Source organism: Giraffa tippelskirchi, chromosome 5 (assembly GCF_054371585.1).
Source record: "Giraffa tippelskirchi isolate mGirTip1 chromosome 5, T2T-mGirTip1v1.2.pri, whole genome shotgun sequence".
Lineage (NCBI taxonomy): Eukaryota > Metazoa > Chordata > Mammalia > Artiodactyla > Giraffidae > Giraffa > Giraffa tippelskirchi.
Window position 1 is genome coordinate 30,145,307 of NC_137279.1, and position 24,002 is coordinate 30,169,308.

General features: G+C 55.5%; 2 protein-coding genes across 8 annotated transcripts; both read left to right on the forward strand.

The window, feature by feature from the left end:
- On the forward strand, positions 1–16,198 carry CCDC27 (coiled-coil domain containing 27). 4 transcript variants are annotated; one of them, XM_081488476.1, is made up of 12 exons: positions 1–363; positions 906–1,038; positions 2,199–2,309; positions 2,848–3,005; positions 7,431–7,610; positions 8,263–8,355; positions 8,635–9,061; positions 9,277–9,407; positions 12,366–12,443; positions 12,681–12,893; positions 14,194–14,298; positions 15,922–16,198. In XM_081488476.1, exons 1-12 carry the CDS (start codon positions 178–180, stop codon positions 16,063–16,065), a joined length of 1,959 nt encoding a protein of 652 aa, XP_081344602.1. In that variant the 5' UTR covers positions 1–177; the 3' UTR covers positions 16,066–16,198. The 4 variants fall into 4 exon arrangements, with proteins under 4 accessions (XP_081344602.1, XP_081344603.1, XP_081344604.1 ...); XM_081488477.1 differs by lacking the exon at positions 8,263–8,355; XM_081488478.1 differs by lacking the exon at positions 906–1,038.
- On the forward strand, positions 16,100–23,949 carry SMIM1 (small integral membrane protein 1 (Vel blood group)). 4 transcript variants are annotated; one of them, XR_014053238.1, is made up of 9 exons: positions 16,712–17,134; positions 17,215–17,328; positions 17,622–17,747; positions 19,777–19,903; positions 20,160–20,588; positions 20,957–21,240; positions 21,403–21,511; positions 22,037–23,155; positions 23,460–23,949. XR_014053238.1 is itself a non-coding variant. In XM_081488485.1 (3 exons), the coding sequence occupies exons 1-3, from the start codon at positions 18,585–18,587 to the stop codon at positions 20,284–20,286; spliced, it is 261 nt and encodes an 86-aa protein (XP_081344611.1). In that variant the 5' UTR covers positions 18,200–18,584; the 3' UTR covers positions 20,287–21,090. The 4 variants fall into 4 exon arrangements, 1 of the variants encoding a protein (XP_081344611.1); XR_014053236.1 differs by adding an exon at positions 16,100–16,609 and having other exon boundaries at positions 16,712–17,328; positions 20,160–21,240; positions 21,391–23,155; XR_014053235.1 differs by having other exon boundaries at positions 20,160–21,240; positions 21,391–23,155.
- Positions 23,950–24,002: the final 53 nt, after the last annotated feature.

Here is a 24,002-nt window from a genome sequence, read left to right on the forward strand (position 1 = left end):
GGACCCCTTAGGATGTGGAGCTTGGGAAGCTGGTCTTCTGCCCACCTGTGCTTGGACCTGCATGTCCACGCTTGGGGCTGCGACCCCCTCAGCACCCAGCTCCAGACCCTAATCCCACAGGATTGATCTGAGTCATCCTTCAGGTGGCCAACTTTGGTCCTTAGCTCCACACTCCCAATGTTACCCATCAGAGCCAGCGGGCCCAAGAAGAAAAGTCTCGTGCCCAACTTGATAGAAAAGGGCCTGATTGTCCTCCGGAAGGTGGCCAGCCGGGACGAACAGACCCCAGAATGGAAACTACGCCAACAGCAGCGGTCCCTCAGCAAGTCGGCTCAGGCCATCTGCCACTACTACAAGAAGCTGGTACGGGGTCTCAGGAGCAGGGATGGCCCTGCCACACACAGTCATCTGGAGATGACGTGCTTCTCCGCTGGATTAAAGGCCTTGAGGGTGGAGGGCCGATGGGGCATCCCGAATCAGCTTGGGCGATGGGTTGCGATGGGGAGATTCTGGGGGTGGATGGGGCCTGGGAGAGAAGATGCTGTGTCTGCCCTCAGCCTTCTTTAGGGGTGTTTTGAGAAGGAGGGAAGGGGGGAAGAGAAAATAAGGAAGAGAAAGTGCAGGCAGCAAGTTTCATGTGGGTGCTTCGTGCTATGGAAGGGGGAAGACTGGGAAGCCAGCCCCACTCCCCAGGGGCCTGCTAAGTAGACAGTGGCTCTGGGCTCAGCTGACTGCAACTTCCAAAAGAGGGCTCCCACAGCCCTTTTGGAGTGGTCAGCTTTCCCAGAGGAGACAGCCTGCATGGTGGGTACACAGAGCCAGGCCCTGGAGCCCCACTGGTGGAGGGGATGGAGGGCTTTCTGGGTCCGTCCTTTCCTGCTGGTCTCATTCTCCCCACTCCCCAGAGAGACTTCAACCAGAACACCAACCCCCAGGACAGTGGCTTCATGTCTGAAATGGAGGAGCTTCGGCGCAAGTTCCTCACGCGTCCCGGCTGCCCCCAGTTCAGTACCAGGTCCACTTCCATGACCCACGACAGTGAGTGCATTTGACAGGACCCTGTGTGCACACTCACCTCCACTCCATCTAACCCTCCTGCTGGAATCCAGGATAGCCTGTGGGCGTGGCCAGAGGAGGGGGCATGTGCAGTGGCCGCAGCTGCTGCTTTTGAAACTGGCTCTCAGCTAAGGCTGGGGTTGGGGCTCGGGGGAGGGAAAGAGGGAAGGTCCTTCTTCCTTCCACTGGGCACATTTGCATCATTGGTCTCCCAGCCCACTTGCTCTCTCTGGCTCTCAATCACCAAGATTCAGTAGGGTTGGGACATGGGAGGAGAGGGTGAAGATTCTGGAAGCTTCAGTGACAAGGTCCATAGGTCCATAGGTCCAAAGGTGGGTCATTAGGGACCGAGCCCTGTAAGGAGCCTCAGCAGCCTCTTGTCTAACCCCACAGTCCTCTGATTCAGTCAAGAGGCTCTGAGAGGGCAGCTAAGGTACTCAGCCATCACCCAGGGGAACTGATCAGGCCAGGAGCCAACCCAGACTCCCGCTCCAGGGCCTGGGCTGCTTATGCTCCCTGACCCATGACATTATCCTCATGGTGGTGACATCAAGGCCGAGTGTCTGCAGTCAGCAGCTGGGGTCCTTTCTACGGATCTCAGGCGGCAGTCAGGCAAAAGTAGGGGCCCACCCTACTCGTCAGGCTCTAAGCCTTTCTTTCTCAGTGCCAGGGCCTCAGAGAGCAGCCAGCACTCCAAGACCAGGAGGGTAGGGGTGTCTGGGGACGGTGGGGGGACCGCAGAACATCCTGGGTGCAGGGCTGAGCCCACATACTGCTCCTAGTGCACTCGCCATTGTCTGATTCGTGCCAGCTTAGAGGACATGGGTCTGACCCTTGGGGTGAAGGGCATTCTGCAAGATTTTGAGGAGGAGACAGTTCTACAGGAGGAACGAGGGCCATCCTGTGGGGAAGAGGCTCACTGATTTATAGAGACTAAGTTGCACCTGGTCCGTTTTGGGGGGACATGCCAGGCGGGCAGGAGGACAGAACCACATTTCCTTTTTGTCCTGTAGTCCAGTCCTGTGCATCCACTAAGAAAAGGCACCTTGAACCCCACCCAGTGTTTCAAAGGAAATACGAGTCCCCACCCAGAGGTCTTGGGGAGACTTGGCCTCAGCTGTCCTCCACTTGCCATCCTGCAGTTTCAGCCATGACCCTCTCTCTGCCTGAAGACACAGACATCAGCCCTGAGACCTGGAAGGAGGCCGAGAACCCGCTCTCCAGCCAGCAAGGCTTGGACGTGAAGGTGGACGGTGAGGGCAGGGCGGGCCGTGCAGAGCGCTGGGGTGTGCATGGCCCATGGGGTTCTCTCCTTGGCATCCCAGCCCTGAGGGCCCCTGTTCCCCCCATTCCTATGTTGCCCCATGGAATTGCCTTCCCAGGACCACCTGCCTGGCCCCGTGTTCCTCACACGAGCCCTGGGACATGTTTGTCCTTGAGTAGAGGGACATCCATGCACCGTTCCTATAGACACATACTTTTGTTTATCCAGAGATGAAATCCACACCCAGAAGTCTGCTTCGCTTTGGAAGTGCCCCCTGTGCACAGGCAGCATCTTGTCCTGACTCCAGCTCTGGGACCCTGAAAGGGGCTCGGATTCCGCTTATGCACACTGGGCTGGGGGTGGTGGGGACGAACGTGTGAGAACTGGGAGCTGGAGAGGAGCCCACCCAGGCAGGGAAGGGCTTCTGGGGGAGTCTTGAAAGAGGGACGTTACAGAAGATCCAGGCTCGCTCAGCATGGGAAGAGTCTGACCACCCCCCTCCCCTCCACCACCTCCCCTCTTGACAGGCCGCCTCCTTCCGCTCAGCAAGAGTGCCTGTGAGTTCAACTACCTGAGGAAGAAGAGCGAGTCCCAGGTGCTGAGCCCGACCCCCAGCAGCCCCATCCTGGGGCAGAGCTACCCGAGGAAGCGGGTACCCTGGTACATCTCCGTCATCCATGAGAAGGTACGGCCGAGCACAGAGCCTGGGCACAGATCCTGGTCCTCTTGTCCCGGCTCTGTGTCCTGCCAGAGGGGATGCCTGGCTCTCAGGGCTCTTGTTCTAGTCTCTGGTCCCAGACGCAGTCTGAACTGACCTTCAGACCTCTCCTGTGGTTTCTACAGGCCAGGCTCCTATCTGTCTTCTTTCCGATGGGGAGCAGTTTAGGCTGGCCTGGATGTTGCCCCCTCCTACACATCCTCGGCCCATGTGTCAAGACCTTCAGCATCCATAGGCTTTCTACCCAGTCATTCCAGTTGGGAGACTGTATTCCTTAACACAGTAATAAGAATCAGCTTGATGCGCAAAGGTCTACCTATGGTTTGATTCGTCGTGATATCATCTTTTTCATCCTCGTTTGTGAGAGAGGCTGGCCCATAATTTACCAGCCTTGTCATCTCCTTGTTTGCTTTTGGGGTCAGAGTCTTCTGGCCACGTAACAACAACAAAAGTTGAGAAGCGTTCCTTCTTTCTCAATTCTTTGGAAGAGTTTGCCTAAGGTTGTTGTTGTTTCTTTATTAAATTCTGAAGATTTCATCATTGAAGTCATCTATGCCTGGTGATTTCTTACAGGGTTTTTGTTTTTTTTAATTAATTCCTTTTTAAAATATTCAGATTTCCTTTTCCTGCTTGTTCCAGTTTGGGTAAGCTATGTTTTTCTAAGAAGGTGTCCATTTTATGTCAGTTTTCAAATCGAGGAGCCTCACTCTGTGCACAAGATTCTCTTAGCATCCTTCCAATGTCTGGAGAAGATTCTGAAAGAGATTGCCTGATTTTTGGTTTCTGACATCGCTAATCTGTGCCTTTTCTCTTTTTCCCTCCACCAGTCTTATCAATGTAAAAAGTCTCTTAGAGTCAGTTTCAGGTTTTTACAAATTTTTTTTTTTAAGCTCATGAAGCACTAACAACAACTGTGGAAGTAAGTCACACAAGATGCTGGGTGGTTCGTTATGAGCACACAGTGGGGACTTGTGATCCCTGATAATATGGGTCCATGAGTATTCCTTTTATCTTTATTCTCAAAACTGTACCTTTAATTTTATGATAGATTTCACAATTTGGTTTTTAAGAATTTTTAATTTTTTAGATTTCCCAATTTAAGAGCGTTGATACCATTTGACCAACAATTCCACCTTTGGAAAATAGCCTGAAGATATAATTAGATAGAGTTACACAGATATACTGTTCATGGGGTTCTCAAAGCAAGAATACTGAAATGGTTTGCCATTCCCTTCTCCAACAAACTGTGGAAAATTATTCAAGAGATGGGAATACCAGACCAACTTACCTGCCTCTTGAGAAATCTGTATGCAGTTCAGGAAGCAACAGTTAGAACTGGACATGGAACAACAGACTGGTTCCAAACAGGGAAAGGAGTATGTCAAGGCTGTATATTGTCACCCTGTTTATTTAACTTATATGCAGAGTACATCATGAGAAACACTGGGTTGGATGAAGCACAAGCTGGAATCAAGATTTCTGGGAGAAATATCAATAACCTCAGACATGCAGATGACACTACCCTTATGGCAGAAAGCGAAGAAGAACTGAAGAGCCTCTTGATGAAAGTGAAAGAGGAGACTGAAAATGTTGGCTTAGAGCTCAACATTCAGAAAACTAAGATCATGGCATCCAGTCCCATCACTTCATGGCAAATAGATGGGGAAATAAATGATGGAAACCATGACAGACTTTTTTTTCTTGGGCTCCAAAATCACTGCAGATGGTGACAGCAGCCATGAAATTAAAAGATGCTTGCTCCTTGGAAGAAAAGCTCTGATCAACCTAGATAGCATATTAAAAAGCAGAGATTTTATTTTGTCAACAAATGTCCGTCTAGTCAAACCTATGGTTTTTCCATTAGTCATGTATGGACATGAAAGTTGGACCATAAAGAAAGCTGAGTGCCAAAGAATTGATGCTTTTGAACTGTGGTGTTGGAGAAGATTCTTTAGAGTCACTTGGACAGCAAGGATATCCAACCAGTCCATCCTAAAGGAGATCAATCCTGAATATTCATTGGAAGGACTGATGTTGAAGCTGAAGCTGCAATACTTTGGCCACCTGATGCTAAGCACTGACTCATTTGAAAAGATCCTGATGCTGAGAAAGATTGAAGATGGGAGGAGAAGGGGACGACAGAGGATGAGATGGTTGGATGGCATCACCGACTCAATGGACATGAGTTTGAGTAAACTCCAGGAGTTGTTGATGGACAGGGAGTCCTGGCGTGCTGCGGTTCGTAGGATCGCAAAGAGTCGGGCATGACTGAGTAACTGAACTGAACTGAACTGAACACAGACATACGTAAAAGGATGCTCTTTGCAGTCCTGTCAGGAAAGGGAATTCCAGGGGAAGGACTGCAGGCTGGGCTGTCTCCAGGGGCTGACACCATGTCCTCAGGGTCTTCTTTCTTTCACCTCTGTCTTCGTCGGCACTGTCACAGGTAGCATCACTGCAGCAGCGAGTATGTGCTGTTGCAAAGTTAGCAGCCCCACTGGAAACCAGCATTGCCTTCCAGGTCCTCTGTCTGCTCTGGATACATTTGTTGCTATTGTTCAGTCACTAAATCGTGTCCGACTCTTCATGATCCCATGGACTGCAGCACACCAGTCTCCTCTGTCCTTCACTATTTCCTGGGCTTTGCTCAAGTTCATGTCCATTGAGTTGGTGATGCTATCTAACCACCTCATCCTCTGTCACCCCCTTCTCCTGCCCTCAATCTTTCCCAGCATCAGGGTCTTTTCTAATGAGTTGGCTCTTCACATCAGGTATCCAAAGTATTGGAGTTTCAGCATCAGTCCTTCCAATGAATAGTCAGGGACAATTTCCTTTAAGATTGACTGGTATGATCTCCTTGCTGTCCAAGAGAAGACTCTTGAGAGTCTTCTCCAGCACCACATTTTGAAAATATCAATTCTTTGGTGCTCAGCCTTCTTTTTGGTTCAGCTCTCAGATCCATACAACTGCTGGATAAACCATAGCTTTGACTATACAGACCTTTGTTAGCAAAGTGATGTCTTTGCTTTTTAATACGCTGTCTAGGTTTGTTATAGCTTTGCTTCCAAGGACCAAGCATCTTTAAATTTCTTGGCTGCAGTTACTGTCCACAGTGATTTGGGAGCCCAAGAAAATAAAATCTGTTACTGCTTCCACTTTTTCCCCTTCTATTTGCTGTAAAGTGATGGGACCAGATGCCGTGATCTTAGTTTTTTGAATGTTGAGTTTTAAGCCAGCTTGGTTCCCCAACCAGGGATTGAACCGATGTCCTCTGCATTGCAAGGCAGATTCTTAACAACTGGACCACTGGGACAGACCCTCTATGACTATTTTAACTTAATAGTGTAAACAATTCCCATATACCCTCCAGATTGTCCAAATGTTAAAATGTTGCCGATTTGCTCCATCCTCCTCTCCTCCCTCCTTTTCCTGTTTGCCTATGTCACTCATTCATTAAAAAAATTATTTTAATTTATTTGGCTGCACCTGGTCTTAGTTGTGGCACAGGGGATCTAGCTCCCTAAACAAGAATGGAACCTGGGTCCCCTGTGTTGGGAGCATGGAGTCTTAGCCATTGGACCACCAGGGAAGTCCCTATATCACACATTCTTGCCCTGATTTTTAAAAATTCCCTTCTTGCTATGTTCTTTAAGTGAAGTTTCCAGTTCCTTTTTCTGAATGCTTGAGACGGATACTTAGATCATGGATACTCCATTGCTTCCCCTAATTGTTGCATTCAAATCCTGTAAATTTGCCCTTAATCACAGTTTTTGCTTCACTGCATGTCATGCCATGCCCAAATATTTGTTATTATTCTGTCTAAAATATCTCATAATTTCTTGTGTGGCTTCTTCTTTGACTCATGGGCTCCATGGAAGCCTATCTCTTAATTCTTAGACATCTGGACAACCTCCTAGTTATCTTTTCCTCAGACTCTATCTGGGACCATCTCCGTCTTGCCTGAAGAATCTCCTTTGTATTTCCGTCAGTCATTCAGCTCTGATGATGAAAAATTCTCTCAGTGACTGTGCAAAAACACCTTTATTGGTCTTCAAGTTGGAATGATTGAGGGCTTTGAGATTCTGAGGGACAGTAGACCCAGCCCCAACAAGCCCCTTGGAAGTGATCTTTGGCAGGTGGTGCTGGTTAGGTGTCCTCGGTCACACCTGAGGGCTGACTGGGACCAGGGCCTGGACGGGAGGCTGCCAGGAGTTCCCAGGCAAGGGTGGCCCTTAAGCAGGAGGGGCTGCAGGTGAGAAGCCCCTCACCTTGGGCTGGATCGCGGGGTCCTCCTGGGCCTGGAGCTGCTGCTCTGGGCGGTGAGGAGGGGAGGGTGCAGCAGGGGTGTCTGAGTGGCTAAGTGGCCCCCGGGGCTGCCCCATTTCTCCTCAGGACCAGTGCCTGTTGGCACTGGGGGAGGAAGTCCAACGTCTCTCAGAGCTGGAAGTGCAGGTTCAGAAGAGAGAGGAAGAGATCCTGGCTCTCCAGGAGGAGAAGGAGGCCCTGAGGAAGCAGCTGAAATGCCTCCTGAAGAGCAAGAGCCAGGAGGCCACGCCCAGCCATGTCTTGTGGGTAAGCAGCGGCAGGCCCTCTGCGGACTAGCCTGGCCTGGCCTGGCTCTGGGATGGGGCCTTGCCTGTAACGTGGGGATGGCATGCTGCCCCCCTCCACCGCAGGTGTGGGGTGGGCACTGGAGGAGGCAGGGTAGGGTGGGGTCCCGGGGGCAGTATCCAGGTCTGAGACCTGGTTTCTTTCACATCTGCGGATACAGCCTGCATTTATGCTGGATGCACACATGAAGTGGGGCTGGGGGGCTTCAGACCCCTGCTGGATCCTATGGACGCCTCCAGAAAAAGCTACTCAGACACCGATGGTGGGAGATTGGTGGGCAGGGAGGCAGCAGGAGTCTGGAGAGCCTGGAAGCATGGTCCTATGTCCCCCCGTTCCCCAGGCTCCCAAGAGTGGGCAGTGTGGGGCAGATACCTGTGGGCGTGTTTGAGGTTGGCCCCCCCAAACTCTTCCAAAACAGCGTGCTTGTTACTGCCAGGCTGCTCACCAAGGCTACCCCCAGGGCCGTCACCTACATGGCACGGCCCCCTGCCCACTGACAGGGCAACCCCGGCGGGGAACAGTGGCCCCCCTTCTGGGAGGACAAGTCTCAGTGACACGGCCCTGGGGGAGCTGAAGGCACAGGTTGCCTGAGGCTTCCATGGGCATCTCCCAGGAGCGGCCATTGGAGTCTGTGCTGAAGCTGCAGGGGAGACTGAGCACCCTCAGAACCTTCCTAGATGAGGAGGACATGGAGCACTGGCAGCAGGTGTGGGCTGACCGGGGCCCGGTCCCCCAGGCTGCCCGGGAGATGCCCAGGCTGCAGCGTCCCACCTGCTGTCCTAACCTGGTGGCCCTCACCCAGGCTGAGCCCTCAGACAAATCAGGGGAGGGGTGGCGGGGCGGGTCCTGGAGATGTAACCCCAGCCACCCAAGGGGAGCTGGCCAATGGCCCTGCAGCACCGTCCTCCCAATGCCCCCATGAAAGTTCGAGCCTCCCTCCTGGGGGTGCCTGCAGCCCTGTCCAGCATCCCCTCCCCTCCCCCAGCTGCAGGAAGAGGGCGACAGAGGCAAGGAGCTGGAAGGAGGCGACTACGAGGAGGAAGAGTACCTGGAAGGGCAGGCCGAGAGGGCAGCGGACAAGGGGGCGAGGGCTAGAGCCAGCAGGAGGGAAACTCTGCAGGAGAACAGAAGCGAGGAGGAGGTGGTGGCCATGGTAACTGCACAGGAGGACGAGGATGAGGACAGGGTCGGGCATGGGGCCAGGGAGGCGGAGGAAGAGGAGGACGAGGAGGTGATGGAGCTGGATGAGGAGAAGGAGCTGCAGGAGGAGGCCGCGGCCAGGAGGAGGGCCGGCTTAGTGGACGACACCTTTGAGGAGGAGCTGATAGCCCAGCTGGAGGAATACGAGCAGCTGATCCAGGAGTTCCAGTTCCAGCTTGAGATCACCAGGACCAGATACTCCCTGGCAATAGGTGGGATGCCAGAGGAGGCCGAGGCGGGGCCCGCAGCGAGGATGCCCAGGACCGCCCACTTTGCCCTGGGTCCCTTTTGGCTGGGACCATGTGGGGGCAGCACTGGACCCATGGGATGGGAGCAGGCAGCCAGCCCTCAGCTTGGAGCTCTGCAGAGCCCTAGGGATGGTGCAGTGACTGGCCCCCTCCTCCCTGCTTGCTCTTGCCTCATGCAGGAGCCACCAAGTCTTTACAGCGAGAGGTGGAATTCCAAGAGTCGCAATTGCTGAAAGTCAACATGGAGAATGAGATGCTGGAGAAGGAGCTGCGGGAGCGGAAGAAACAGCTGCAGGCCATGTCTGACAAGGTGGCGGTGTCCTCTGCCATGCTGGGACACGTGTCATCCATCCCCGCCCCCACCCCACTAAAGAGACGCTGAACTCAGGAGCCGATAGTGGAGGGCCTAGGGTTCACAGCACATCATGCTCTAAGCTGTGCCGCTCTCTGGCCCCAGTGGTCATCTCTGTCTCCTGGACCACTAGGCTTCTGGCCATTTCTCAAGCTTCCCCAGTCCGTGGTCCTGGGGCTGAGAACACCACGACCTTAAGTCCTTGTGAAGTACTTTTATTATTTTATTTTTGGTCATGCTGAGTGTCCTAAGCAAAGAGTCCTAACCACTGGTTGGCCAGGGAATTCCCTGAAGCACTTTTAGTTTTTATTTTTATCCAAGTTTTTCATGCACAAAGCTACATAGTTCAAGGAACCAAGCAATTCCACAAGCTTATTATGTAAGACAGGAGTCCAACCCTTTTCTTTCTCATTTGCCCATTCCCCAAGACAAATGCTTTCAACTCTTCTAGCTGATTCTTGACGACTGACTCTCCACGTTTCTAGACAGCATGCTTATAAGGCATTCTAGACATTTCTCCATCTTGGCATTATCTAATGCTTCCTCTCTCCTCCTCTGCCTCCCCACCCCCAGGAACTCAGCTACCTCCAAATACTATTTCATCACAGCATTAGTGAGTAGACAAAGCATTTATATCACTGAGACAGTTATTGGGCCTGTGATATATGACAGAAACACAAATCTTGTGAAACAGTATTAAGATCCATAAGCCACTTTTTAAAGCTGCTGCCATCAACATCTTTGTTTCTTGGTCTACCCCCACATTTTCACTGGAGCACACCCTTCAGTAGTTTTTTGAGAAAGAGGAGTAGAGGTAAAATTTGGGAGATACCATATTCGGCAAATGTCCTTACACATTAACAGAAGTTGGTTGGAACAGAATTCTGGTTTGGCAACTGCTTTTCCTCGGTAGTATGAAGGCATCACTTGGTGTCTCTGAGCTTCCAGGGTTCCTAGAGGGAAGCACAAACTCAACCTGATTCCTGAGCTTTCTTATGACATAGTTCTTGGTGGTGGTTGGTTCCTCTCTGCAAAGTTGCAAGATCCCATGTTTATCCCTCATGTTCAGAAGCTTCCATGAAAGTGTTAGTCACTCAGTTGTGTCCTACTCTTTGCGACCCCATGGACTGTAGCCTGCCAGCCTCCTCTGTCCATAGAATTCTTCTCCAGGCAAAAGTACTGGAGTGGGTTGCCATTCCCTTCATCCAGGGGATCTTCCCGACCCAGGGATGAAACTCAGGTCTCCTGAATTGCAGGCAGATTCTTTACCATCTGAATCACCAGGGAAGCTGCCATAGATGGACCTTATCAAGGGTCTGTTCTCATTTGTCCTCGGCACTAAGTAGCCAGCTGGAAACTTGGGTCCTTTAGTTCTGAAACTGTTCTCTGTTTACATAGTTTTTAGTCCCTGTCTCTGTTTTCTCTGAACTCTCCTTCTGGCAACCCCATCCATCAGCCAGCAGACCTCCTCTTTGGGTCTCTTTCTCCTTCCTGTCTGTTCCTTTCACTGTCTTGTCTTTTTGTTCTCCTTTTAGATTTCCTTAACTTTATCAGCAGCCCTCTTCATGAGGTTTTTAAAAAATAATTTTATTTTATTTGTTTATTTAATTTTTGGCTGCACTGGGTCTTCATTGCTGCACAGGCTTTCTCTAGTTGCAGCGAGCAAGGGCTACTCGCTAATTGCGGCAAGCGGGCTTCTCATCGCGGTAGCTTCTCTTGTCGTGGAGCACGGGCTCTAGGGCACATGAGATTCAATAGTTGCAGCTCCCAAGCTCCAGAGCACTGGCTCAATAGTTGTGGCGCACAGGCTTATTTATTCCCCAGCATGTGGGATCTTCCTAGAGCAGGGATCGAACCCACATCTCCTGCATGTAGGCAGAGTCGTTGCCACTGAGCCAGCAGGGAAGCCCTCCTCTTGAGTTTTAACTTTGTTTCATTTAGTTTCTAAGAAGTTGCTTTTGTTCTCTGAATGTTCCTTCCCCACTCCCTTTTATTTAGAAGCACACTGGTGTTTTATTTCTTAATGGATGTATGTCTCTGACCTGCTTAACAGCTTAAGTGAGAGTTATGGGAGATACTTAAGGGATTTGACTTCTTGTGCTGTTTCTATTTCCTATAAGCTCCTTTTGTAAGTCTGTTTTCAGTTTCTGTTACTCCTTGGAGAATTTTGTTCGAAGGTCAGAGCTGCCTGGAGTCTCTGAAACTGTGGGTGACCATTTTGTGTTTCATGGCAGAGAACTGTGCTTGGGTACATCAACGGAGAGTTAGTTCAATGGTCCTGTTGTTGGATCCTTCCCCTTGGCTTGCTCAGATTCTCCTGGCATCTGGGAAACTGGAAGAATTCCTTGCCCAAGTGTAATGGTCCAGCTGCTGGTGTTTCAGGACAAACTGCGGCAGAGGCTGCAGTCTCCACGTTCAGCTGCACATCCTGCATCTTTCACCAGGGGTCTCCACCGCGTGGCCTGGCATCTCCCAGGCCAGAGACCCTCTTCATCACCCCTACCCCCACCCCAGGGCCTCCAGTCTCCTCACAGATGGAAAAGGGGGCAGGTGCCCAGCAGCTCCTGGTCGGGGCTGAGTCTGCGGTTCCTGGTTTCTGATATGATGTTCCTCCTCGTGTTGGCCTCCACATCCAGAAGAGCCCGGCACCATCCCCCATTTCTGAGATTTCCAGGGACTCTGACCTGTGAACTGGGCTTGTTTGCAGCTCTCCCTTCTGCTGGCTTAGGAGTCTGCTTTCTTGGGTCTGCCTCCCGGCTTCCGAAGTGTGTTTGATGCCTTCCCTTCCTCCCTTCCCCCTTCATCAGAAATTCCGATGCTTCCCTTCATCTTACTGAGGTTCACGGAGAAAGGTTCAAGGAGGCAGCCATCTATCTCCCCCCACCAGCCCCTGAGCGAACCCCCATTGCCTTGCAGTTCTCCAACCTCCGGGAAGACAAGAAGTACCAGGAGACAATGGGTGTCATCGAGAACGACAACCTCCTCCTCAGACAGGTGCCCTTGGGGTGGCTGGGGGACAACCACAGGTCCTGATGGTGGCAGGGAGAGAGGCAGCTGGGTGGGGGCCCCGCATTTCAGACAGTACCCTGTTCAGTAAATCCAGGGCCCCTGACACCCACTGGGGAGCTGGCTACAGCTGGAGCCAAGCTGGCTGGAGGAGCTCAGGGAGAAGTGGCTGCCTCTGGGGGAAGGAGGGGTGGGCAAGTGGACCTACTGCTCCCCGCCCCCCAGCAAGTGTCAGATCTGGAGAGAGAACTGGCCAAGCGGGAACAGATCATCTCAGAGCTGGAGGCCAAGGTCAACCAACTGCAGGCCCAGGTGAATCAGAACCAGAACCACCTGCAGAGGTGGAAGCAGCTCCAGGAGGAGATGCAGAACAAGAATGAGATGATCCAGGAGGTGGAGCAGCAGGCCCGAGTGGCCCTGGAATACGCCCAGGCCAGGGTACGCCCTGGCTCCCCTTCCCGCCCCTGGAGAGTGCCCAGGCCAGAGTACACCTGCCTCCTGCCTCCTGAGGGCCTGCACTGGGGCCCTCGCCCACCACCGCCATCCCTGGGAATCGCCACCCTAGGGACTGTGCACCAAGTGCTCTGGGCTCCCCCCTTCCTGTGTCCAGAAACGCTGGTGGAGGAGGGGGCGAAGTTGTGATGTGGTCATCTTGGTCAGCTGTAGTGGCTGGAAAGAGCTGAGTGCAGGGCCTTCGTTTATGGAGGAGCCCCTTGAGTTGTGCTGTGAAAGAGACCCAGGGATGTAGTGGCCAGCCAGGGAGGGTCTGAGGTGGGAGGGAAGTAGTAGTAATCATGCCGTCTATTTATAACTTAGAGAGCATTTGCTGTGGGTCGGGTGCTGTTCTGAGCATTCATTAAAGTCATTCAACCCCGTTAACAAAGCCATGAAGTAGGTATCGCTGGTGTCCTGGCACTTACAGCACAGGGAACGAACAGCCCATCTGAGGTTCCAGAGCTGCGTGGAGGTGGTGCTGGGGTGTGAGGTCCCGGGTCTTCACTCTGAGCCCCTGATAGATGTGAGCAAAGGCATAGTAGGAACCCATCAGTCAAGAGCTGAGTTGCTTTAGAATCCAAAACCAGCAAAGGTAGAGGCCCCGAGCGTTTAGGCTTTTGAAATGACATTCTCCCCACCAGCCAACCAAGACTGCTGGCTGTAACCTCCTGCTGGGGCCGGCCTCCTGCTATGCACGAAGCTGCCAATGGCCACCAAAGACTAGACAGCCTCAGTGGTTCAAGCTGCTTAACTCCTGACTAATGCCTGGTTTAGTGCAGATGTCCACAGCACGGAGCACCTCTAGGTCACTTAGAGAAGGAGGATGGACCGGGAGTATATTGCCCATTGCAGGGCTGGCCAAGTCTGCAGGTTGTTTGCTGTGGGTCAGCAGGAGACTGTAGCTAAAGCTCCTCTGGGGGATGGAGGATGGCCTGGGTGTCATTCAGAGTTTTGTTTTGACCATGTGCAGGCTTCACTTTTTCAATTAAGAAACAAGCAAACAAACGTGGTGTGGTAGAGAGACTTTGGGTTTTGGTGTTAGGCCTCTTGGGTCTGGGTTTTGATCAGGTCCCTTCCAGCTCGCAGGAGACCATGCTGACCTCTCGCACGCTGTTTTCAGCTCCTGAAGCAGGAGAACTGAAGCCAGGTCCACCTCCCCTGGAACCTCAGAGAGGCACCGGGTGTGGAGAACACTGCCTCCCCACTCAAGGCGAGCTTGGCTGTTTCTCCTCTGTGCTCACAGCTCGAAAGACTGAGGAACAAGATCATCCAGGCCACTTTCAACACCATAGGGATCAAGTCCTTGGCCACTGAGATCTCTGACAATGACATCCTGGAAGGCTTGCAGGTATAAACGGTGCTCAGAAGCCTCCTTGTCCCCGGGGCCCCATCTCCAGACCAAAGCTCCTGAATCTGCAGCTGGGGGCAGAGGGGAGAAGCTTGGATGGGAGGCTAGGAGCCCCCACTCTTGTCCTGGTGGTGTCATGATTTCACCATGACCCCAGCATGGTCCTTTCTCTCTGCTCAGGCAGACGGGACTAGATCTCCCTAAGGGGTTAGGGAACAACATCCTGGAGCTGCTGTCAGCATTCAGTGACCACCAGCAGCTGCTGAAAACCCACCTGGTATGGTAGGGATGGAGCCAAACAGCTGGGTCCTGGGCTCTCCTGCAGCGGGATCCTGGCCCTAGGCGCTGACCAGCCCGGCTCCCCCAAGGATGCTTCTTTGCATCTCAGCATGGCCTCAGCTGGAATTGCTGCTGAGCTGGGAGCCTGGCGTGGACCTCCTCGCTGGCCTCAGTCCACACCAGCTCCTCACCGACAAGCAGAGGTCTCAGAGGAGCAGTGAGGTTTAGGAGAAATAATGTGGCTTTGGGGCTGGCAGGAGTGTCGCCACCGCTGGACCTTGGCTTCGCAGCTGTGGGCTGGTCACTTGACTCATTGAGCCCTAGAGCTCCCCCTCTGTACCGGGGAGAGGGTGACCCCCTTCCAGGCATCACAGGCAGAGAGCTCTGGGAGGAAAGTACCTGAAAGACAGCTGCTCCGTGTGGCCCTTCTTACTGGGTTGCTTGTCTCCAAGCCCGAAGCTGCCTCCAACAGCATGGCCCTTGACCCCAGCAGCTACCTGTGACCTGCTGCTGGCCCATTTGTCCCTGGGGCCTGGTTCCTTTCCTCTGTGAGGCTGGGTGGGCTCCTGGTTAATAGCGCTCTTGCAGCGTGGCCAGTCCTCAGGGCAGAGGGGGACCCTTGCATGGAATCTGGGGAGAGGTCTCTGTCTGACTACTATTGTTTGGGGCAGGGGAAGAGGGAGGTTGTGGGGGGAAGGAGAGAGAGGAAGGGGAGGGGTGGGGGTAGGAAGGAGGAGAGAGATTATGAGAGGGAGGAAGGGACAGGGGATGATAGGGGTGGCAGAAAGAGAGTGAGGGAGAGGATATGAGGAAGGGAGGGAGGGAGGGGGTTAGGAGGAGTCATCACCACCCACCAGTAGCCAGGGAAGAACCCTTTCCCTTGCCAGCACCTGCCCTTCCCCACCCCGCACAAGCCAGCAAAAGGCCAGAGAGAAGAAAGGAGGCTAAGGAGGGGGCAGGGCAGCCTTCCTGCCCAGAAGGTAGAAGAGACTTTGACCTGAGGGTCAGACTTGATGTCTCTGGGAGTCTAGGCTCCTGGCAATTCCCAGAGGACGAAGCAGTGGATCTGGCCCAGGCTCCAGGAGTGAGCTGGCCTGGATGGTGGGCATCTCTACCCAGCTCTGAGTTCTCTGGCTTCACCCTGTGGCTGGATCAGCCCTGGTGGGAGTGGTTTCAGCACAGAAATTGGCAAATGGTACAAACCAGAGCTTTTTATCCCCTCCTGGAAACGTTGTAAATATTCACCAGCACAGCACTGGGGCAGTGGGCCCTTCTCAGGGAGAACAGGGTGATGTCCCAGGAGCCCGCAAGGCCTGTGCAGACACTGCTGGGTATCTTTTCTAGAGGATCATCTCAGAGAGAACTGACTACTACAACCAGCTGAAACAGAAGGGGGTCAAGGTGCCCCCTCTGCAGCAGATGGAGATCTTATCCTCACCCAGCAAGTCCAAGAAGATAAGCTCCAAGGAGGCCCAGCCCAGACCCTAGGTGCAGCCAGCCCGGCGGAGGCCAGGGCCCAGCCTGGGTGCACCCTGGGTGCTCCCTTCCCCTCCATCACCGCCCCACCACCACCTGTGGCCCCACCCTGCTGCTCTGATTCAGAATTACACCTGCTGCTGGCCATGGTCTCACCTTCTCCTTCACTAGGACACAGAGGGGAGCTTGGGCTACATGGACACCCCTTCCCACTCCACAACTCACTGGTTGGGGGTCAGCATAGCAGCTTGTACACATGGCTCCTTCCTGGAGACACCCCACACTGATCACGGTACCCTCTGGTGGTCCCAGGTGTAGGAGACCTGAACTGGGCTCCTGTCCACCGCATTTGGTTCATACTCCCACAGGGGTTCTTTTCTGACGCCAGCTGCACACACCTGCGCGGCTCTCCGGCTGGGGCCCTTCACTGGGGCACTGCTCAGCTTTTCTGACCCTGCAGAAGGAGGGTCGGCCTGCGCACTTCTTTGACAGTCCATCGCTCTGGTGATGACAGCTCTGCAGAGCACAGGCTCGCCTGTCTGTGCTGTACATAGAGGTCTGTGCCCCGCACACAAACACGTGCTGAGTGGACTGGGTCCTCTGCCTCTTCTCTTTGCTCTCCACCCCCACCTGTCCACGCATTCTTTCGTTCCTGCAGTGCCCGCCCGCTGAGGGCGTCAGGTGCATGGCTGCCGGGCCCAGGCCTCTAGCCTCTCCGAGAGAGCAGAAGGCCCCCGACGACCGGCGCCTAACTGCACACTCCCCGGGAGCCTTCTCGAACCGCCTAATGCCTCGGTTCTAGCCCGGCAGGCGCGCCCAGGACCCGCTTCTGCGCTCGAGCCCGGCTCCCGGCGGGGAAACTGCAACAGTGGGGAGAGGGTCCGGAGATCCCGGCCGCGCCTGGGCACCGCGGAGCGGCGCGCTCTGCGGGCCCTGCGGCCCCTGAGAAACGCGACTCCTGGAAGGCCTGGGGCTCTGGCTTGCTCCGCCCCCGCCACGCCCCCGGGAAGCGCCCCGCTCCTCCACCAGGCCCACCCCTGTGTCAGGAGTCCTGCAGCCGCCCACCTACCCACGGCCCCAGGTACCTCCCCGTTTAGGCCCCGCTCCTCGAGCTAACGCCCCGCCCCCTGTCCAAATCCCACCACCCACCGTCTCGCCCAGGCCCCGCCCCTGCTGTGGCCCCACCACCCACCCGACCACGCCCCCTCTAAGCTCCGCCCGACTCCGGCCCGGGACACGTCTGCAGCGCGGAGCTGCTGGGGGCTGTCGAGCCAGGTGAGACGCGGGGTCGGGGTGCAGCTTCCTCGAGTAGCCAGTGGGAGGAGGTGGTGGGCTTGGTTTCTGCAGCCCCCCGCCCTCGGGGCTGCAGTCTCCCTGGCCTGCGAGCGGCCGGCCGGGAAAAGTGGAGTTGCTGGGGTGGGGGCGGGGTTGAATGGTCCCCCTGCCCACAGAACCCCGAGGCCAACTGCCAGGCCAGTTCCTGCTGGCCACTTGGGACACCCCAGAGCCCCTTTCCCTTCCCTACTCTTGCTCCTCTTCACTTTTTCTTTATTTTCTCTTTCTTTAAGGTTGGAGAATTCTGAGACTCCCCAGACCTCGAACGGCGTGCTGGGAGGTGAGATTCTCTGGCCTGAGCTCTGATCATCTTCCTGGATCTCAGAGGCTTCAATCCCCGACGTCAGGACTCTCCCCTTGTAAGTTGTGGGCTCCTTGGAGGTGCATTGGGGTGAGGGGGTCTTAATGTATGTACAGTCCCTGTGTGCCCAGAACTCTGTCTCCACACACTCCCAAGAGGCAGTGGTACCCCTGGGAGTGAGACTTCCAGGGTTCAGCAGGTGTCCCTGCCAGGCAGCACAGCCCCAGGGTCCTGTGACACTGTGGCCATCATGTGTGGGTTGGTCAGGCCGCTACAGATGAGTGAGCGAGGTCTTCAGACCTTGGCTCCAGCACATCAGCAGCTTCTGGTGGCTTCGTCCAGCCAGGTTGACTTGAGGGCCAGAGTCCATATCAGTCAGGAACCTGTTCTACCACAAATACCAGGGCCCCACTATCCCAGGCTGGAGCAGATTGGGCTGGCTATCCTCATACCAGGAAACCCATGGGTGGGCAGTGGGTGTGCATTTGAAGACTCAGCACCACTGGGTAGTATTGCAGGATATCCAGACTGCAAAGTGGCTGCTCAGCTCCAGCCATCACATCAAGGAAGAGAGAAGAAGGTGGCTATTCTTTCTTTCACAAAAGCAAAAGCCTCCTGCTCCCACTGCCCTCCAGCACCTTGCTCATATCTGGGTGTCATGGGAAGTTCAATTAAGTTCAGTCACTCAGTCGTGTCCAGCTCTTTGTGACCCCATGGACTGCAGCACCCTAGGCTTCCCTGTTCATCACCAGCTTCTGGAGCTTGCTCAAATTGATGTTGGTAATGCCATCCAAAGCAGCAATCAAAACTTGTCTTAGCCCATGAGCATCACTTGGGGCTGGGACACTGCAGCCTGGAACAAGACAGAGACTCTGGCCACAGGAGGGAGAGTTGAATGTTAGGTAGGTAGCTCATAGAGCCGGCTCAAAGCCCCTTTGCTGGACACACTGTGGGAAAGCAGAACCCACAGTTAACAAACGTTTGGCCTCCCTGGGGCCTGAGACCTGGCCTGCATGGCTGCCCCCAGAGCTCCCATGGGAAGGACAGGCTTTGTGGCTTTGAGACAAGCTCTCTTCCTTTATCCTCTGAGTCTGAGATTTGGGAAAGGGCAACTTGGAGGCATGTTGAAGGGGGTTCAGAACTGCCTGGTTTCATGAATTTCTGGGTTGGCTTCTTGCTAAGTGGCTCACTGTGCCTTTAAGCCTCTGTGTCCCAGATTACCTGGAAGAGAGGTCAGGTTTTAGCAGCAAAGTCTCAGGCCTCTAAAAGTGAGGGGCCTATCAAGCCCCTTGACCACCAGCAGAGCATAGCAGTAGGTGAGGGAGGGGTTGCAACTGGGACAGGCCAGAATTCACAGTTACTGCCACTGCTGCCAAGCCCTATCAGCTGCCCCCAGGCCTGCCGCTCTGCAGGCCCCAGCCCTTTGGCTCCCACCCTCCAGGGAAGGCTCTGGGGCCTTATCTGGCAGGAATGGGAGGAGGTCAGGCTGTTATCAGGCTTGGTGACCTGACCCCAGCCAAGGGCCCTCCAGGGTGGCAGCAGCTGTGCCTGCCTGACCCCCAGGGGGGAGCAGGTTGGTGGAAACACAGCCTCTCACATTCCTGAGGGCAGGGTTTGGCAGACTTTCAGACTCTGTTGGAATTCCCTCTTTGCCTCCTCCCATGTGACCCAGGGCAAGTGGCCTAACCACTCTGCACCCTTAAAGCCAGATGAAAGGATGTGGGAAGAAATTCCCAGGTGGCACAGTGGTAAAGAATCCACCTGCCAATGCAGGAGATGCTGGAGATGTGGGTTTGATCCCTGGGTTGGAAAGATCCCCTGGAGGAGGAAATGGCAACCCACTCCAGTATTTTTGCCTGGAAAATCCCATGGACAAAGGAGCCTGTTCATGGGGTCGTCAGGAGTTGGACATGACTGAGTGATTGAGCACACAAAGGAGCCCACCTCAGTGCCTCTCTGCCCTGGCCCCACCCCCAGGCAGACCCTCACCCTAAAAGCAATGGCACATGGAACCTGACCACTGGCCCCCTGGGGGTAGAACAGGGTGCCTCAGGAGGCTTCAGCCCACCCTCTGTCTCTCCCACCAGAACCCTGTGCCCCCACGATGGAGCCCCAGGAGAGTAGCATCAGGTACAGCAAGTGGGAGAACAGCCACCCGGATGAAGTCCATGTGGCCAGCGGGCCCAGTGCAGAGGAGCCCTCGGGCTGGCAGAGGTGAGGGGCAAGGAAGGAGGGGCTCCGCCTGGTCCTATGCAGACCCCTCCCATCCTTCCTGGCAGCCACCACAACCGCAGACCAGGGCCCCACAATTTCCCCGACTGTTCCTGCACTTGCTTCCTCCTGTCTCCCGAGTTCAGAGTGCCCAGGGTGCCCCGCTGCCTGGGGGGCCTGCTCTTCCTCCTTCCCCAGCCCCCATCCCCACTCCAGTCAGGGCTGCCCGGGGCTCACGTGCCTGTGGTTCTCACCCTAGGGTCTCCCAGAAGCTGTGCTCAGGCAAGCTGGGCATCGCCGTGAAGGTGCTGGGGGGCGTGGCCCTCTTCTGGGTCGTGTTCATCCTGGGCTACGTCACCGGCTACTACGTGCACAAGTGCAAGTAAACGCTGCCCAGACACGCCCCCAGGAGCAGGGCTGGAGGGACACCCTGTGTGCGAGAACCCTTCAATGTGCATGGACCCACCTGCCTACACAGACCATGGTGTACCCAGAGTCCTGTATAACAGCTCTGCTGTTTATACACAGCCCCACCCCCATTTATACACAGCCCCTCCGTGTATACACAGTCCCTCACCATGTATACAGGCATTCCTTGCACCAATGCACAGATTCCAAGGACTCGAATGGACACCAGTGTGCACAGCGTCACAGGCACCCACAGACATACAGCCAAACAGGGTCACAGGTACATGGGGGCACACGCATGCATGCCTGGCACATACCTACCCAGGGGCCCATGTGACTGGGAGACCAGTCCCAACCTGAATGCAGGACACACCCAGGCTAGGCCTGCAGCCCAGGGCCCCCAAACCTCCCTTCTCTCCCTACTGGGGTCCTCCTTGGGTGGGCTTCGGGTGGGGCTGTGTCCCGCCTTGCAGGCTCCTCCCTTCTCTAGCCCTTCTGACTCCCACTGCGGAAGGATGCCTCTAAGGGCAGGGGTATGTATGTCTCTCTGTCCATCTACCCTCCCCAGGGGCTGAGTCTTTTCCTGGGCAGAGCGGGGAGAGGGGCCTTGGCCCTTGTCCAAAACCCACTGCTGTGTCTTCCCTCCAGGAACGTGGGCGTGTTCCCTGGGGCTGTCCACCCTGCTGGGTGGGCTCTGCAGGAGCCTGGCCCTTCTTCCTGCACCCTGTGGGAGGCCCAGACCCTGCACTTGGAGATGGTCATTAAATGTTTGTTGAACAAAAGCATGGATGATGCTGTCTCCTGCGGGCCTCCCCAGTGAGGCGTGACTGATATGAGGCTGGCCGGAGGGCATCTGGACAGCGGCTGGGAGGCCTCTCACTGAGCTCTGGCCTTGGGATGCACCCAGTCCTGGCCAGGCCCTCTGGCAGGAGGTGAGAACACGGGGCAGGGGTGAATGTCCACATGTGGCCAGGCCTACTCCTGTGTCTCCTGAACACAGATAGTGTCTCCCTGCCTTTGGGCCCTCCTCTTCCTGGCACCCTTGTCAGAAACACCGTCTTAGGACAGTGTCCTCACCCTAGAGCTGAGGGCAGGAGATGAAGGACAGTCAGGACCCTCATGGGCTCAGCAGACCTGAGTATTGGAGACTGAGCAGCCAGGGAGGGCTGAGACCTCACGGGACTGGCTGTGGGCCTGGGTCAGGTGAGCATGAGGTGGGGCTGCACCACCCACCTGACACCTTGGCTTTGTGTTGCCTGCTGGGCTGGGGTTCCCCCAGCAGTGATGCTTCAGCAGGGCCTGCTGCAGGGGGTAGGAAAGCAGGGTAAGGGGCTGGGCTGGAGGGTCTGTCCAGCACCCTGGCCTCTGGGGCCTCAGCATCCATCTCCAGAGAGACCCCCCCACCCCTACCCCTGACTCGGGGAGTGGGCACCAGCTGACCCACACCTGTCTGGCCTCTTCCTGATGCCCCAGTTGGCGTCCCCTCCAGCCATCTCAGGACTAGCACTGGGGTGGGGACTGTGTGGAGGTGGGCAGGGGCCTCCAGCCTGGCAGGTTTAGGCTGGGTGGCATCCCTGGGCTCTTAAGTGATCAGCAGTCCAGTCCAGCGGTGCAGGTGCTGGGCCTCCCCAAGGCCTGGTGTAGCCTCGGCCAGGAGCGGGGTGATGGTGCAGGACAGAAGGAGTGACCCTGACTGTCCCCTGCCCCCAACACCTCCCTCTTCCTGAGGCCGGCTTGGCCTCCCTGGCTTCTGAGATGGCCTGCAGCCTCCAGGGCCACATTCCTCTGGTAGTCCCCTCCCTCCACCACAGAAGCAGGTCTGCTGATGTACAGGTCAGGAGTGTCTTGCCCGGGACGAGGCAGGGAGGTGGGCAGGGGCTGCCAGCAGGCAGCTGTACACAAGTGTTGGGGTCTGGCCTGGGTCTGGCCAGCCCTACCTCATGTACCCCCATGACCCAACGGGTCTCAAAATGGAGAGCTAGGGGCACCAGCTCTCACCCTGGTGGATGCTCTGTGCCCTCGGCCCCTGGGCTCTGCTGGCATGGGGTGCCTGGCCCATAGTGGGGGTTGCAGGCAGGGGCACACGGGGCACACACCCCACCCCACATACACACGAGCCACCTGAGACCCCTTTCCCCAACCCCGGGCCAAGCTGGACCCCAGAGCCAGGGTGGAGGCCGTGTCCTGGCAGCCCTGGGGGAGGAGGGAGAAGAGGGGAAGGGCCTGGCCCCTCCCTCAGCAGGTTAGGATTGGGGTGGTCTGCTAGGGTCCCAGCAACTTGACTCCTTCATGTTTGCCCCTGGGTGGGGGTCCTCTGGGCACTGCCACAGGAGCTGTTTCCAGGACCAGGGTGGGGTCGAGGGCAGCAGCCTCTCTGGGCCAGGCCCGTGACAGGAGGTAACTGAGTCTTGTTCTTTGTGGCCAGGGGGCCCCTGGTCCTCAGTTCTCCCACCGACACTCCCCACACCCTCCTCCAGAAACCCTGGGAAGGATTCACTGGGAAGGAGCCCAGATGTTCTTATCGAACATTTATTAGAGGGCTGGACTGACAAAAACATCCAAGAGTTTTCCTGCTGTACATTAAATGTTTCCAAACCTTACACACAATCAAGCTGCCCCAGAAAACAGTGGAGGGCTGGCAGCCTCCCCACCATTAGGGAGGCCCCAGATCTGGTGACATGTGGCTGCTGAAGCCAGCTGGGAGCCAAGGGAGCAGCTTGGCTGGGGCCCCGGCCTAGAGCTCCCTGCAGGGCTTTGCTGTGATGTCCACGCCCACCCCAGCCACGGCATCAGCAGCCTTGACGGCCCGAGGGTCACAGAGTGACAACGTGGAGGCACAGATGTCCGGTAGGTTTGGGGAACACTGTCATGGGCACCCTCTTCTGCCTGGCTAAGTGTGGCTACCCCAGGGCTGACGACTGGCAGTCATGCTGGTGACTGCAGAGCTGGGTCGGGTGTCGAGGCAGCCCTGCCACATCCTTCTAGATGGGCTGGCCGGGTCCTGGGAAACCCACGTGGCTGTGCGGCAGGCCCTGTGTGCGGGGTGTGGGCTCTCTGCTGCTGACGGCTGCACACTGGGGTCTGGTGGGGCTCTCGCTACTGCCTCCCCCAAACTGTCATTCTGATAAAACACATTAACTGTCCTTCGCAGGTCAAACAGCAGAGAAGCCATGGTGTCACTCCACGATGGGGAAGCTGGCGGGTCCCTGTCCCGTCCTGGCTGCTCCTGGAGCAGTGAAGTCTGAGAACTGCCAGCCTGGAGCTGGAATCACCCAGATGATGCTGAGCCTCTCAGGGCACATGCCCCATGGTTCCAGGTGTCCGACTCCTCACGTCTCCTCCAGGCACCATCAGCTCATCTTGGTTCGAGCTGACCACGACTGACCGTCCTGTTCACGCCGGGAAGCCTGTTTTGTGGTGGGAACACTGCACACTGCCCTCCAGACACAGGCGTGACACCCAGTGGTGCTGGTTTACAGAAGAGTGAACCTCCCCACCCCACGTCTGGCCACTGCAGTGGGCGGGGCGGGCCGTCACCTCCCGCAGGCTCTGCAGCCCACCCCCAAAGCATCCAGCAGCACTAGTAAGAAACATGATTTGACCAATTCTAAGGTCACATTAAAAAAATGTTTTTATAAAAAGATGATGGTTTACAGTGCCTGAGACCCTGACGTCATCCCTTGTCTCTAAGCTG

What these genes read in the sequence shown, in the direction of transcription:
- CCDC27 (XM_081488476.1), top strand. Translation starts at nt 178, where the DNA reads ATGTTACCCATCAGAGCCAGCGGGCCCAAGAAGAAAAGTCTCGTGCCC. An exon ending in CAGATACTCCCTGGCAATAG is followed by an intron (nt 9,062 to 9,276) that starts GTGGGATGCCAG and finishes TGCCTCATGCAG; the next exon opens with GAGCCACCAAGTCTTTACAG. An exon ending in ACATCCTGGAAGGCTTGCAG is followed by an intron (nt 14,299 to 15,921) that starts GTATAAACGGTG and finishes TATCTTTTCTAG; the next exon opens with AGGATCATCTCAGAGAGAAC.
- SMIM1 (XM_081488485.1), top strand. An exon ending in GAGCCCTCGGGCTGGCAGAG is followed by an intron (nt 19,904 to 20,159) that starts GTGAGGGGCAAG and finishes TTCTCACCCTAG; the next exon opens with GGTCTCCCAGAAGCTGTGCT.